This window comes from Dama dama, chromosome 14 (assembly GCF_033118175.1).
Source record: "Dama dama isolate Ldn47 chromosome 14, ASM3311817v1, whole genome shotgun sequence".
NCBI lineage: Eukaryota > Metazoa > Chordata > Mammalia > Artiodactyla > Cervidae > Dama > Dama dama.
This window is the reverse complement of record NC_083694.1, coordinates 56,360,087-56,374,064: the sequence shown is the minus strand read 5'-3', so window position 1 is coordinate 56,374,064 and position 13,978 is coordinate 56,360,087. Positions and strand designations below refer to the sequence as shown.

Here is a 13,978-nt window from a genome sequence, read left to right as displayed (position 1 = left end):
TTTCTTATGCCTAGGATTAGATAAGCTACCATGATAGCTCAGTTGGTAAAGAATCCGCTTGCATTGTAGGAGACTCTGGTTCAATTCCTGGGTTGGGGAGATCTTCTGGAGAAGGGATAAGGCTACCCACTCCAGTATTCTTGGGCTTCCCTTGTGGCTCAGCTGGTAAAGAATCTGCTTGCAATGTGGGAGACCTGGGTTGGGAAGATCCCCAGAGAAAAGAAAGGCTACTCACTCCAGTATTCTGGCCTGGAGAATTCCATGGACTGTATAGTTCATGGAGTCGCAAAGAGCTGGACGTGACAGAGTGACTTTCACTTAGATGATTAGATAAAAGGGCAAATACATTTAAACATTCCCAAAAGCCAAGACCTCGCCTTAAGCTATAGGTTCAGTGCCATACAAGTTCTCTCTTTCATTTCTTATGCTCTTATATTTAAACGTATTGACTCTGCTGTCTACTACCTGCATAAAGATGGATTAAACTTAAACTAAGGAATATATTGATACATGAATATACTAGTTATCCATTTTAACTTTTAAAAAATATAAATCTGGGGGAATGAGGGAGATATACAAAGGTTTAAAGGGCTCACTGCCATGGTTCTTCCCTGGCTCCCTTCTGCCTTATCTAGCAGTAGTCAGCACAACACAAGCAATTCTTACCCACTAGCTTCTGAGGATCTTCCTAAGGCTATCTGCTGCTCTAGAACCATCAGGGAGTGTCAGCTGATAGGCAGGGGTGGCTGCTTGACTGGCCTTCTATCAAATGATAGCCCCAACTCACCTATCACCCTGAGTTGAGACAGTGGTAGCAAGAAGAGTCACTTAGGTTAGAGTCAAGTAATTTACCAAATCGTCACAGTATTTACATAATTTGGTTCAGCTTTTGAACCAAGACAAATATTTCAATTAAACCAATCTTTAATGCTTTAATGGCCAATAAAATTTCATTAAGTTTGACAGACAAACCCACTCATAGTCTTGTCCCAACCTACCTCTTCACTTTCTAGCTTGCCATTTTTGCCTACATAATTTCCAAGTCTTGCTTCAGTGAAACTTTTCTATATTCCCTGGCAGCGAGAGTCACCTTATGAATTGCATCTTTCCAAAATGCTATTCCCCCAGCCTGCAATACTATCCTTCCCCCTTCCAACAATTTTCAATCAGCCTTTGAAATGCAGCTGAAATACTGGCTCCTTGACAAAGTCTCAGCTTACATAGTGAACTGCTAAAAACCTGTGCTACCATACTCAACTACCTCTTTACAAATTTGGTCATTTTTCTGTCTCTTGCTATTAGACTATAAATTCTCTTGAATGGAAATTGTTTTGTTCATTTCTGTTTCCCCAGTACCAAGTAGTGTGCCAAGAAAGTATCAATAATTTCTTCAATATCAGTTGGTGAATCACCAATACTTTGCCCAAAGTAAGCATTCAAGCAGTGTGCCAGTGTTAACAATTTCCATCAAGACTTGTTAAAAACTATTTCATCTGCCTTCAGTTCAGTTCAGTCACTTAGTTGTGTCCAACTCTTGGTGACCCCATGGACTGCAGCATGACAGGCTTCCCTGTCCATCACCAACTCCTGGAGCTTGCTCAAACTCATGTCCATCGAATCAGTGATGCTATCTAGCCATCTCATCCTCTATTGTCCACTTCTCCTGCTGTCTTCAATCTTTCCTAGCATCAGGGTCTTTTCCAATGAGTCAGTTCTTCACATCAGGTGGCCAAAGTATTGGAGCTTCAGCTTTTATCATAGTCCTTCCAATGAATATTCAGGACTGATTTCCTTTAGGACTGACTGGTTTGATCTCCTTGCTATCCAAGGAACTCTTAACAGTCTTCTCCAACACCACAGTTCAAAAGTATCAATTCTTTGGTGCTCAGCTTTCTTTACGATCCAACTCTCACATCCAAACATGACTGCTGGAAAAACCATTGCTTTGACTAGACCTTTGTTGGTAAAGTAATGTCTCTGCTTTTTAATACACTGTCCATGTTTGTCATAGTTTTTCTTCCAAGGAGCAAGTGTCTTTTAATTTCACGGCCACAGTCACCATCTGCAGTGATTTTGGAGCCCAAGAAAATAAAGTCTGTCCCTATTTCCATTGTTTCCCCATCTATTTGCCATGAAGTGATAGGACCAGATGCCATGATCTTCGTTTTTTTTTAATGCTGAGTTTTAAGCCAGCTTTTCCACTCCCCTCTTTCACTTTCAGATTTTTTACTATCTGAGCCACAAGGGAAGCCTCACCTTCCCTCAGTAAGCCTAAAAACAGATCTAGGAGGAATAAAGTCCTTTTGGAGAGTCCACTACCAGCTCCTTTTTGGGTCCTTCTGATGGTTAATGTACCTGCTGTTCACCATAAAGACATGTGTCAGCAAAGACACCTGAATCTTAGAACCACAAGTACATGTGCTTAAATCTCACCCCTGCCCCTTCATAAAGTTAACATAAAAATGATCTTTGAAGTACTATATAAAGTAACAAAGTTAAGTATCTCAAAGTTAGGTTCCTTTTTGTACTGCTTTCCCAGTAAGTCTTTTGTGACATTTATTATAAAAATATTTTGTGTTGTTCTGAAAACTAGATATACTCTTCTGACAACATTTAAGGGCTGTAAAGTCACATTAGCTACTGGGATCACATGGAGATTTAAAAAATACACCATCTGTGGAAGTACTGCAGTGTCTCATTTAGCCAGCACATTTTGGTTTCTCTTAAAAGAATGTAAATTATTTATCCAGCATTATCAAGGAGAGAGGAACTTCATAAACCAGATTTTTCTGAACAAAAAGGTTCATAAAGCTTCACATATCTTTAAGGTTTTAAATATTCTCAATGGATATATATCACACAATATTACACAGTTTTTCACTTTTAAAAAAAAGCCTGGTATAAACAGTTTTACTTTTCCCTGATGATTCAGGACTATTATTATCAATGTCGATTACTACATTATGCACCATCCATTCTGTAATACAAAGGGACCTTTAAGGACAATTGATAAGTATATAAAGCTATTTGCCTTGATCCTAAATAGATTCAGGTTGTTTTTATGACTCTGTTTTCTCATTTCCTCTGCCTCCTCCTTCTACTCACTGCCTTTTTTTTTTTTTTAATTAAAAAAACATTTTGTGCCATTAAAAAAAAAGTTGCAATCTGTGTGTTCCGATAGTTATTTTTCTAAATAATTGTCTAGGTGAAGACTTATGAATCGCTAAATTTTACTTAAGTGCATGGGTTTTATGACTGCAATTTGCTATTCAGAGGCCTATTCTTTGCCTCAGAGTTTCCAAATCCATGAGGTGGCCGAGATTGTGAAAGAGTAACAAATGAGGGAATTCCCTGGCTGTCCAGTGTTTAGGACTCTCCCGAAGTCCAGCCCTGAGTAAGTGTTCTGTGTGTGTTAGTTGTTCAGTTGTGTCCGACTCTCTGTGACCTCATGGACTGTAGCCCACCATGTGCCTCTGACCATGGGATTTCCTAGGCGAGAATACTGGAGGGGGTTGCCATTCCCTTCACCAGGTAAGTGGTCTGTATGTGGTGCTAATATTCATGTATACGCATCATTGGTTTATTACTTTTACTCAAAAATAATTAGTCTTATTATTAAGGTCAACATTAAATTAGCTGTTAATATAAATTAAAACTGTTATTGCTAATTAATTCAAATTTTAAAAACCCAGCCATGACTTCAGATTCAATACAGGAAGTACTTCAATGTTACCACATTGCAGAGGGAAAGTCTTCTTCAGCTATTTTATGTTATTTAAAAAAAAAAATTAAGTATTCACTATTTTATTCTAGCACAATGGTATGAAAACTTCAAATTCTAACTCAAACCTTTTCACCAAATACTGCATATAAACAGATAGTTTCACTATATTTGAATTGGTTTCATCAGGAAAACAACAAGGGGAAGGGAGAGAAAAGATACTTTTTTCATTCATGAAAACAATTTTAAATACTTAATTATGTCTGCTAGAATAAAGAAATTTAATAAAAGGTATAACATCCAGTATTTTATAATTCCTCTCATAATTTGATTGACTATTAATCCAACACTTGCTTGTGATCTTTAAAAATGAGAAGATTTGTAAACATTTGAAAGGTGTCACAGTAATAGATATCCACAAACTCTATAAGGCACTGAGATATAACAAGGAGAAATCTCGCTTCTCGGGATTAATGCAAAATAAAACATTCACTTTGGTTAATTTACAGGTAAATGCCAGCTAATACATCTCAAAATACCAGTTCTACCTAAAAGGTCATCCTAACTTTAAAAAATTGTATTGGAATAAAAAATACAATATATTAACTTGGCTGAATTTTTTTAATCCTTTTTTTTCCCCCAATAGAAAAGGCTATTTCTACTTTATACTGATTTCTGTTATAACCATAATAATGACCAACTACACAGATGTAATTCTTATCCAGTTTAAAAACAATTAATTTTAATAAAATGAAATGATTAGAAAGTAAACATATTTCTTATTCATTCAACAAAGAAAATAGATAAATTAAAATCTGGTTACTCCAAGTTATACAAAGAGGTTGAAACTAGGGCTGCAACTGGTGGTCAGCTGACCTGTTCACTTACAGACTTTCCGTCTCAGCCTTCTTTAGTATTCAATACTGACTCTCAGTACTGTCTCGTCAGTTTAAAGAAAATTTTAACAGGAATACTTCTTCCAGGGTATTTCTTAAGCATTTACTTGGGTGTCTAAAAGATGGCTTGAGCAAAGCACAGGCCTAGTTTTAGGATTAGAATACACAGCTGTCTAATTCTCTGATAAATTGCTCTGCAACTTTATGAATCTTATCATTCTCGGCCTAGGTTCCATCAGTTAAAAAAAAAAGTATGCCCAATTCTTTAAAGTTAAAAAAAAAATTCTACCCACACCTTTATAGAATTATGATAGGTTTTAACTAGTAACTTGATAAAGAGATTCTTGAGGAGCAAAATGTTTTGATTTCTTAGCAACCGTCTCTAACTCTAAAAAGAATAAAAGTACTCTTTTAAAGAAGAGCAGCACTCACTGGTACTTTGAAGGGTGAGGTATTCGCAGTATCCATAGAGTTGGGTTTCTCAGATGCAGTGGTCCCTGAGATACTCCGTCTGCGTGGGGACCTTTCTGCTGGCACCTCTGGATGAGAAAAAAGAAACATCGATAAAAATCCAAATTTAGGATCTTTCGCTGACCTGTAAAATTATTGATTTTTTTCCCTCACAAAAAATCAGTTTGCTTTAAAGATACATTATATTCTACATCTAAGATATAATTTGTCTCTTTATCTCTAAACAGATATTATCAAGACATTAAAGAAACTTGGTCACTGTTAAGAATCTGCTTTAGCATGATAGTTTGTATCTTTATCTATGCACATATAAGAAGTAATTTCCTCTGAGCTATGTTTAATATCTCTGAGTTCACTTAGTATCTGCATCTCACAGCATAGGAATCTACTGCTTTATGTCAGTCATATAAGAGTTAACAGAATCCAATGAACTATTTTTTATATTCATATGAACAAATTTAGCCTAGTGTTGAACATGATTTGATGGTGTCTGCACAAAGGTCAAAGTTCAGTTCTGTGCAGATAAGATGATTCACCAGCCTGCAACCAAAAGTCCATGAGAAGATGAAAAGCTGCTGCTAGGATAAAATAACATATATGCTTATGCAGATATAAAAATAGCTCAGCTTCTCCTTGTTCTGGCAGTATGACCTCACTAAGATCTTACTCTGGGATCCTAAATCTGTGCAAATTGACCTAATGCATTTCAGATTTTGCAGATGATGTGGTATTCTCCAATTTAATTACTATACGCTATATTAAGGTTACATTAAAATTTTTTATAGAGCGATACATATATATGCATATATATATGCACATACACACGCACACACAGATGATAGATATATACATATTATACCTTTATCACAACTGCTTCCCATCTCCACTTCAACTGACAGACATATAGGAATCCAGCTTCTCAGACAACATTAGATAATCTCAACATGGACAAGGAAAAAAAAAAAAAAACACATCCTAAAAAAAGTATTCTGTGTTATCTTCCAGATCTTAAAAAATAAGGAGTAAATCGTGACTCCGGAGACTGACATTTTGATTCCTGCTGTTCTCCCTTTAAAAGACAGATGCAGTTTAAACTTCCATTTCTGGCCTCCTGGCCCCTGGGATCCGTGCTACTTCCACTTAAGAGAAAGCGTTCTTCCTCTCGCTCCCTCCCCGTGTCTTGCTCTCCCCCTCCCTCTCCACAGCTTGCAGAGAGAGCAAGCGAGAAAGCAACACAGAGGACCGCAGCTCTTCAATCAATCGTTCCGGACTGCACACCCTCATTAGTTCCTCTCAGGCTATTAGCGGACGCCCGACCACTGCCTCCCCTCAGTTACAGCAAATTTCACTGTATTACAACTGATCTACAGAAGAAAAAACATTTCCTGAAATTTATATTCAGCCAGTGCCAAAAGGACACCATTTTACACAGACCCAGTAATGCACACAAATCAATCCTGCCTATGAAAATCCAATTGGGAGTGCTTACTCTATTACTATCTTTGATGCTGGACACTGATTTTCTTTCCATGACTAAACGTTTCTTCACAGTGACATCCTGACCAGTAAGATATAAGCCAAATCACAACAAGCCTAATGACCGAGAGGCTGACAACATAGCGTCTTATATGCCTGCAGTACAAGAAAGTTCCATGCTATTACTATGTTTTAAAATAACTTTAAGTCTCTCAACTTCCCCCTAACCATCAGTTAAATGAACCTTAATGCACAAAGCCATTTTTAGAATTAGGCACACATGAATCCTAGCACATTTCTAAAAAATGGTAGTACAATTAACGGGAATGGCACAAAGCGCTGAATTTAAACAAATTGGTCTGTCAAAGCACACTGAACAAGACCTTCAGACTTCAGGAACATGACTTTAAAGGATGACTATCTAAGTCAGGCAATTCAACCTGAAGCGAAGGCAGGTGGAGACAGGGGCTGGTGAAGGTAGAAGAAAATCTCATCTTCCCTCTGCCCATTACTGATCATTAGAAAGATACATGAGATTGACTATTACAATATAATATATTTCAGTCTCGGAATAACTGATGGAGAAACCAAATTGGGAGGAAAAAAGTCCCATTAGCAAAGATAAAATGATCTAGTGAACAGTTTTCCTTGACTTGCAATGTTCTGGCTAAGGAAAAAAAAGAATTTCCTTACTGTCTTCCAAACATCTAATTTTAGTTTTCAGGCATATGAACTCATTACGTAAATATATTTCAATGCTTTTATCTATCTGGAATTATTTTGGCTAAAACGAGCAACCACATTTCAAACCCTAACAATATGTTCTTTGTTGTACTTTTCTTTACGTTCTCTTTCTGTATTACAAACAAAAAAAAACCCCAACTCTGATGTAGATTAAAGAATGTCACTGGGTTCAAAAAGAAGAAATTAAATTACTTTTAATGTTTGAACAATTGCCTTTAAAGAGGGAAAAGTAAGGAAACAAAATAAGCTAAATCAACTGGTGATGAGAGGAGGAAGTCTACACTTCTTGACTTTCCCAGCCCCCACAGCAACACAACTTATCTGCTGATGCAGAAAAGGCCTTTGAGTGTTAAGGTTGTTTAGTGCCCAGAAGATTCGTAACTGTTTCAAAGCTGAGAAAAGAATGTATACCCCAAAAACCAAAGTCCACTTCGGAACAGGGGAGTAGCCTTGGGAAAAGCAGAATTAATAACTTGCTGGATTAGTCACAGGCTGGCCAGCATGCTAAACTGATCTAGCTACCTTCGACTTTAAAGCTCCAAGCAGAAAGGAAAGCTGCTACTATGCTCTTAGTGCTACATTTCTGCTGATTTGGATGGAAAATCTATACCAGTTCCAGTAGGTCAAAATTAGACAGCTCTCTACCTGCCTCATGCTACATACGACTGCATTATTTTTTACCTGCTGTAAAAAATGAATATTCACTTCATAGTCACAATATTTAATTACAGTCATGTTTAAAATATGCCCACTCTCTTAAGACAAGAGGCATATGATATTATTTCGGTGGATAAAGGGCTAAAACTAATTTGTTCATGTTCTCACCCTCTAAAAACAATATTTTTCATCTTTAGATTAAGAGGTAAAAAAAACGTTATAAAAAGCCATTTAAGTTTTAAATATATCTCTTCATTTCTTTTGCCATTGGGTATGAACTGAGATGAGGTGACAACTTTTATTAACGAGAGGTGGCCTCCACTATAGCTCCACGTAGGATGATGTACTGAACAGAGAATGCTTGGGTGCTCTTCTTACCAGCTTTACTAACTATCTGTGTGATTATGTGTAAAGCCATTTCAACCTTTCCAGCTCTGGTCTGCATTAATAAGCTGGGTTATTCAGACCAACCAGAGATGAAGACAAGATGAACGAGTTTATCTGCTTTGGCACAAAATTAGCTTTTTGAAAGAATGGGGCTCTCTAAATCCAAAATATATTATTACAATGTCATTTCCTCAAAATACACATTTTCTTCTATGTCAATGTTCTTTCTTTTGAAAAGTGTGGTAAAATAATTGACAACTGGATAATTATAAGGACAAAGGCACTTTTGGTGGAAGATGTGCCTATTCAACAAACAAAACTCAGCCCTGTCTTTCAGACCTAAGAGTGGGTTCATGGCCTTCAGTTTACTTATAACGAAGCCAATTTAGCATTTGGTGTTTCAGGGAGGGAAAAAGGAGGACACAGAAAGGGAGATGAAGAAGTACAGTAATTTCACTACAGTAGCTATAGTGAATAGGGAGAGGCACTGAGAATTGATGCTTTTGAACCGTGGTGTTGGAGAAGACTCTTAAAAATTCCTTGGACTGCAAGGAGATCAAACCAGTCAACCTAAAGGCAATGAGTCCTGAATACTCATTGGAAGGACTGATCCTGAAGCTGAAGCTCCATTACTTTGGCCACCTGATGCAGATAATCAACTCCTTAGAAAAGATCCTAATGCTGGGAAAGATTGAAGGCAGGAGGAGAAGGGATGACAGAGGATGAGATGGTTGGATGGTATCATGGACTCGATAGGCATGAGTTTGAGTAAGCTCCAGGAGTTGTTGATGGACAAGGAAGCCTGGTGTGCTTCAGTCGATGAGGTTGCAAAGAGTCGGACACAACTGAGCAACTGAACTGAACTGAGAGGCACTGAGAAGGTGAATGAAAGCCAGTACTTAAGGAATTGGGGAGGTCAGCCTTGTAGATTTATCAGGGAGGGCCACTGAAGACAGGGAGGCCAATACAGAGCTTCTAGAGTAAAGTGCAGCTGAGAGGCCAGTGCGGCTGCAGTCAGGAAGTGGGGATAAATAATAGCAGAAAGACTAAGAGGAATTAGGGCAGGAATGCTCAGATCATGTGGGCTTTGTAGGCCTACACATAAGGACTTAGCTTTTTCCTCTGAAAGAAAAACCATCTGGTGAAATGCACCTCATCCAGAGGCACAAGTCACACAAAAATACTACGGAGTACACTGAACCAGATAGTTAAATACGGTTAAAATAGTATCCTTTATGTTATGTGACTTTTACCACAGTAAAGAAAATTTTTAAATAAATACTATGGAGATACACACTTCCTGGCACTTTCTTAATTTTTTAAAAAGGATTTTGAATAGTGAATGTGTTTGAAGTCATTCTACAATATTACTATGTTCAGAAAGAGAATAAGGGCAATGCTTGTATGACCTGAGGGTTAGGTTCCAAAGGCCTGTGCAAATAACTTAAATGAGAAAAGCATCTGCTATGTAATGTCATTGTGATCAAATGTAAACATCAACTATGTTTACTTTTTGTTCCGTCACATTTAACAAAATTTCATACACCATCATGTCATATATACATATACTTAACATAAATTACCTAGCTAAAAATGTCACAAATTCTGATAATGTCTACCACGTAGAATGAGCTACCTTTTTTTTTTTTTAAATGGAGGAGATGATTCAAAAATACTTTTTTAGGAGGAAAAGATGTACTTCAAAATTATTTAAGCATCTCTTTTGTTAATAACTTTTCTAAGGCAGAAAAATTTTTATGATAATTTGAGCTAATATTAAATGTTTGTAATGTGCTAACCACTGGGCCTAGTATCTCTTAGTTCTTGGGGCAGTAGTAGCCAATTTATTATTCTCTTAGATGAAGGTGGAGGCAAAATTTAAAAAAAGATAATAACCTTACCAATGTGAAAGTAATTTCAGAAAATTCAAAACAAATGATAAACAGAATGAATAAAGATATTTATAAAGTTTTAATTTGGTGGATAATGATGTAAGGAACCAAAATATCCTTCTCACAGCAAAATTCTCTAGTTATGACAGACCAGAAAAAATTACATATTCACAGATGCAGTCAGCTGGCATATATAAATACTTTACTAAATACTTCACATTAACAGCAACCCAAGCCAATTTCTAGTAATTTTGTGTACAGAATTATAAAACATGAATGAATGTGAATGCTCTGTCAATTTTAGTTACTCACATGTCCCATTAACTTTTTTGACATTATATTTAGGAAGCAAGTGTACTAACATCATTGTCAAAAGGGAATTCTTTAATTCACCTCAAAAACTTTTAAAAAAATCAACCTCTCAACAAATCATGATAGAAAATTAAATACACACCAAAATGTGTTTGTTCACCCATTTAAGTCACTGGAATTTCAATGTATATAATGTTACTGTGAATGAATCCACTTCACTATCATCATAAATGATGACAACAATAAATAGGATGTGATAAGTCCATGGCTCAAATTATTAATGAATGAGTTATGCAAACTACTCATTTCTCCATGCTGTGAATTCTAAATTAGGAGAATTCTTCCACAGTAGGCATAGAAGACACCTAAGGAACAGAAAAGGAAGGAAGGAACAGTATTGGGAAATGGGCTTGTACCTCTTTAGTAAGAGGGTATTTAATAAGAAATGGCAAATGCGAAAGAAAAAAAGGCTTCATGACATTTCATACTTTTTGCTGGAGAATTCCTTAAAGGTAATGGGAGCTTAAAGATGCAGGTAGAGAACAATTTTATAAAGGAAAGTGACAAGAGCACAGAGGAGAAAATTACACTCTGCATTTATACAGCTGCTAACACCATAGCACCTGGGTGTTTTATAGACTTCACCACTTGATTTTCAGTAGGACATTTCCTGCCCTATCCCATTTCTACTGCTGTAAAGCCAAAGCACTGACAGTCACTACCATCCAGCTGCTCTGAAATACAAATCCCCAGAGCCACTTTAATTCATCCAATTTGTATCACTTAGACTGCAGTACTTCACTCAAACAAGCAGTCCTTTCAAGTTTGCATGCCCTAGACACATTTCAATACGTACGAATTGGTGCTAAGTACAGAAATGTAGTGAATTCTCAGAAAGTAAAGCCATCCAGTCTCTCCCACCTTTTCTTCACCTCAACAAATTTATCCTCTATTATTATTACTTCTAAAAATTCTTCTTGTTAATAAAGTAGGAGAACAGACATCCCTCTGGTCCAGCAATCTGAACACCCACAAGTGTATCGTTTCTTTAACTTAGGGTTTCACATGATGATACTGAATGAGATGATACAGAACAATTTTTACTGTCAACCAAAAAGACTAAGAAAACAGTTTAGGGATATTTTTATGGTTATCTTGGGATTCCCTGGTGGCTCAGAGGGTGGAGAAACCGCTTGCAATGGAGGAGACCTGGGTTCGATCCCCAGATTGGGAAGAGCCACTGGAGGAGGGCCTGGCAACCCACTCCAGTATTCTTGCCTGGAGAATCCCCATGGACAGAGGAGCCTGGCGGGCTGCCGTCTATGGGGCTGCACAGAGTCGGACACGACTGAGCGACTGAGCACAGCACATGTGGTTATCTTAGGTTTCAAACACAAAGCATATCTCCGGCTCTCAGTGATAACAACTAGGGATCTTAGTAGCAGTAATAAAAGTATAAGGACAACTGCAACACCAAACTCTCATTTTTATTCCTTATTACATGCTAAGCATTTTATATTAATTTTCTCTTTAATCCTCACAAATTTCTGGAATTGGAATTATGTCCCCATTTCACAGATGGGAAAGGAAGGAGATGATCTATTACTCCACCCAGTTTGCAGGGCTGGTAAAGGCAGAACCAGGATTAGAACCCATGCAGTCTGGATCCAGAGGCTATACTTTTAATTACCATGCACGCTCCGTCCCCCTTGTGTTTTGTATAGTGGACTGTAATGAATGAAAAATGAGATAAACAATCATGGAAACTCCAGTTTTTCTCACTTCCTCTTAAAAATAACTTAAAGAACTCTAACAAGTGCACATAGCTCTTTATATTTTAAAGAGAATTAAATCATACTCTTTGGTGGATAATTTACTGCAAACAAAACCCCATCAAAGGAAACTCAATCCTGGAATGCTGATGCTAATAAGAACATTCTAATCAAGAAACAAAGAGGGGTGAGGCAATGGGGTAAAGAAGGAGAAAAGTTAACTTGCTTAATGAAATGGTAAAAAAAAACTTGAACAAAATAGGAATTAAGTTATAAAGAATTTCTAGTACTGATTCTTTGAATTAAAAAGTAGCAAAAAGCCCTCCAAAAAATAATCTGCCCTTAAGGGGATGGATGAATAAGCAGACATTAGAGTTTTAATGGTAGTGAAAATACTATGTATGGCACTCTAAGGGAGGGTACATGTCATTATTTGTCCAAACCCACAAAATATACAACATTAAGAAAGAATCCTAATGTAAACCATGTACTTTGGGTGATTATGATATTAGCATAGGTTCAGCAGCTGTAACAAATGTACCACTCTGGTGGGGGATATTGATAAGGGGGAGATTATGCATTTGTGGGGACAAGGGGATACAGGAAAAAAATCTGTAACTTTCTCTTAATTTTGCTGTGAACCTAAAACTGCTCTAAAAGAACAGTCTTCAAAAAAAGAAAAGAAAACCCATTCACTTGTCCACTTAAAGTAATTTTCAGTACACTTAAGTGGAAAGGTAACTACTTAGGTGAATTCTATAGACAAACATTGCTAAAAAACATAAGACTTTAGGTTTAGAAAGAACAGTCTCCAAGTAACTAAAAAGCATTGTTCAGCATAAAACAACTGCTTTGAACATTTCAATCTAATTATTTATAAGATTTCCTTAATTTCATAGCTTTGCTTTGGTGAATAATATTTTGTCTTCCATTCTATTTATGGAGACTTTACCTAAACTTTTCCTATAACTGACTTAATAATGTGTTCTCTTTATTAGTATGTTTTAAATATAATTCTGGGTAAATATGATTTATTCACACCATGATTCAGCGTTCATCTCTAAAAATCTTTTGTAAAAAGATCTGATCCTTGATTATGTCAGGGTCCTTTAAGACTAATTTGGGTTTTATTCCCCAAAAGACATTAACAGAAAGCACTGAAAGTATTGAAAACATAAAAATATATCAGACTCTAACATAAAGATGAGGAATTCATCATTTACTAGAACCAAATATGCATGAGGTGCTATACAAAAAAACAAAAATCTCTACAGTGAAAGTAACAGGAAAGGGAGAAACCTATTATATATAATGTTAAATGGTATCCCTCGACCACCAAACACTGCCAAGTGTCTCCTCAAATGTTGGCGTCATTTTTGTTCTCTGTATTTCCACTACCATATATCACTCTAGTCCAGGACTTTTTATTTTCTCTTGTAGATAATGGCCAGACCCTCCTAACTAATCTCATTGACTCCTGTCTCTCTGCTTAAAGCTATCCTGATTACCACTACCAGATTACTCTCTCTAAAACATTACTTTCTTGATATAATTACCTTCCCAGAAATCTTACAGATAGACAACCACACGTTGAAAAAAAATATCACCTAGCTTCTACCTTACACAGTCACTCTTTCCTGCCAACACTTT

The 13,978-nt window shown here is 36.7% G+C and overlaps 1 protein-coding gene across 5 annotated transcripts in view; it reads right to left on the bottom strand.

The window, feature by feature from the left end:
• Positions 1-13,978, bottom strand: part of RASAL2 (RAS protein activator like 2) — a 383,912-nt gene that overhangs the window by 93,755 nt on the left and 276,179 nt on the right. For all 5 annotated transcript variants that reach the window (XM_061160792.1, XM_061160793.1, XM_061160790.1 and 2 more), the window contains one exon: positions 5,050-5,156. In XM_061160792.1, the coding sequence (XP_061016775.1) occupies positions 5,050-5,156 (107 nt within the window). The remainder of the gene's footprint in view (positions 1-5,049; positions 5,157-13,978) is intronic.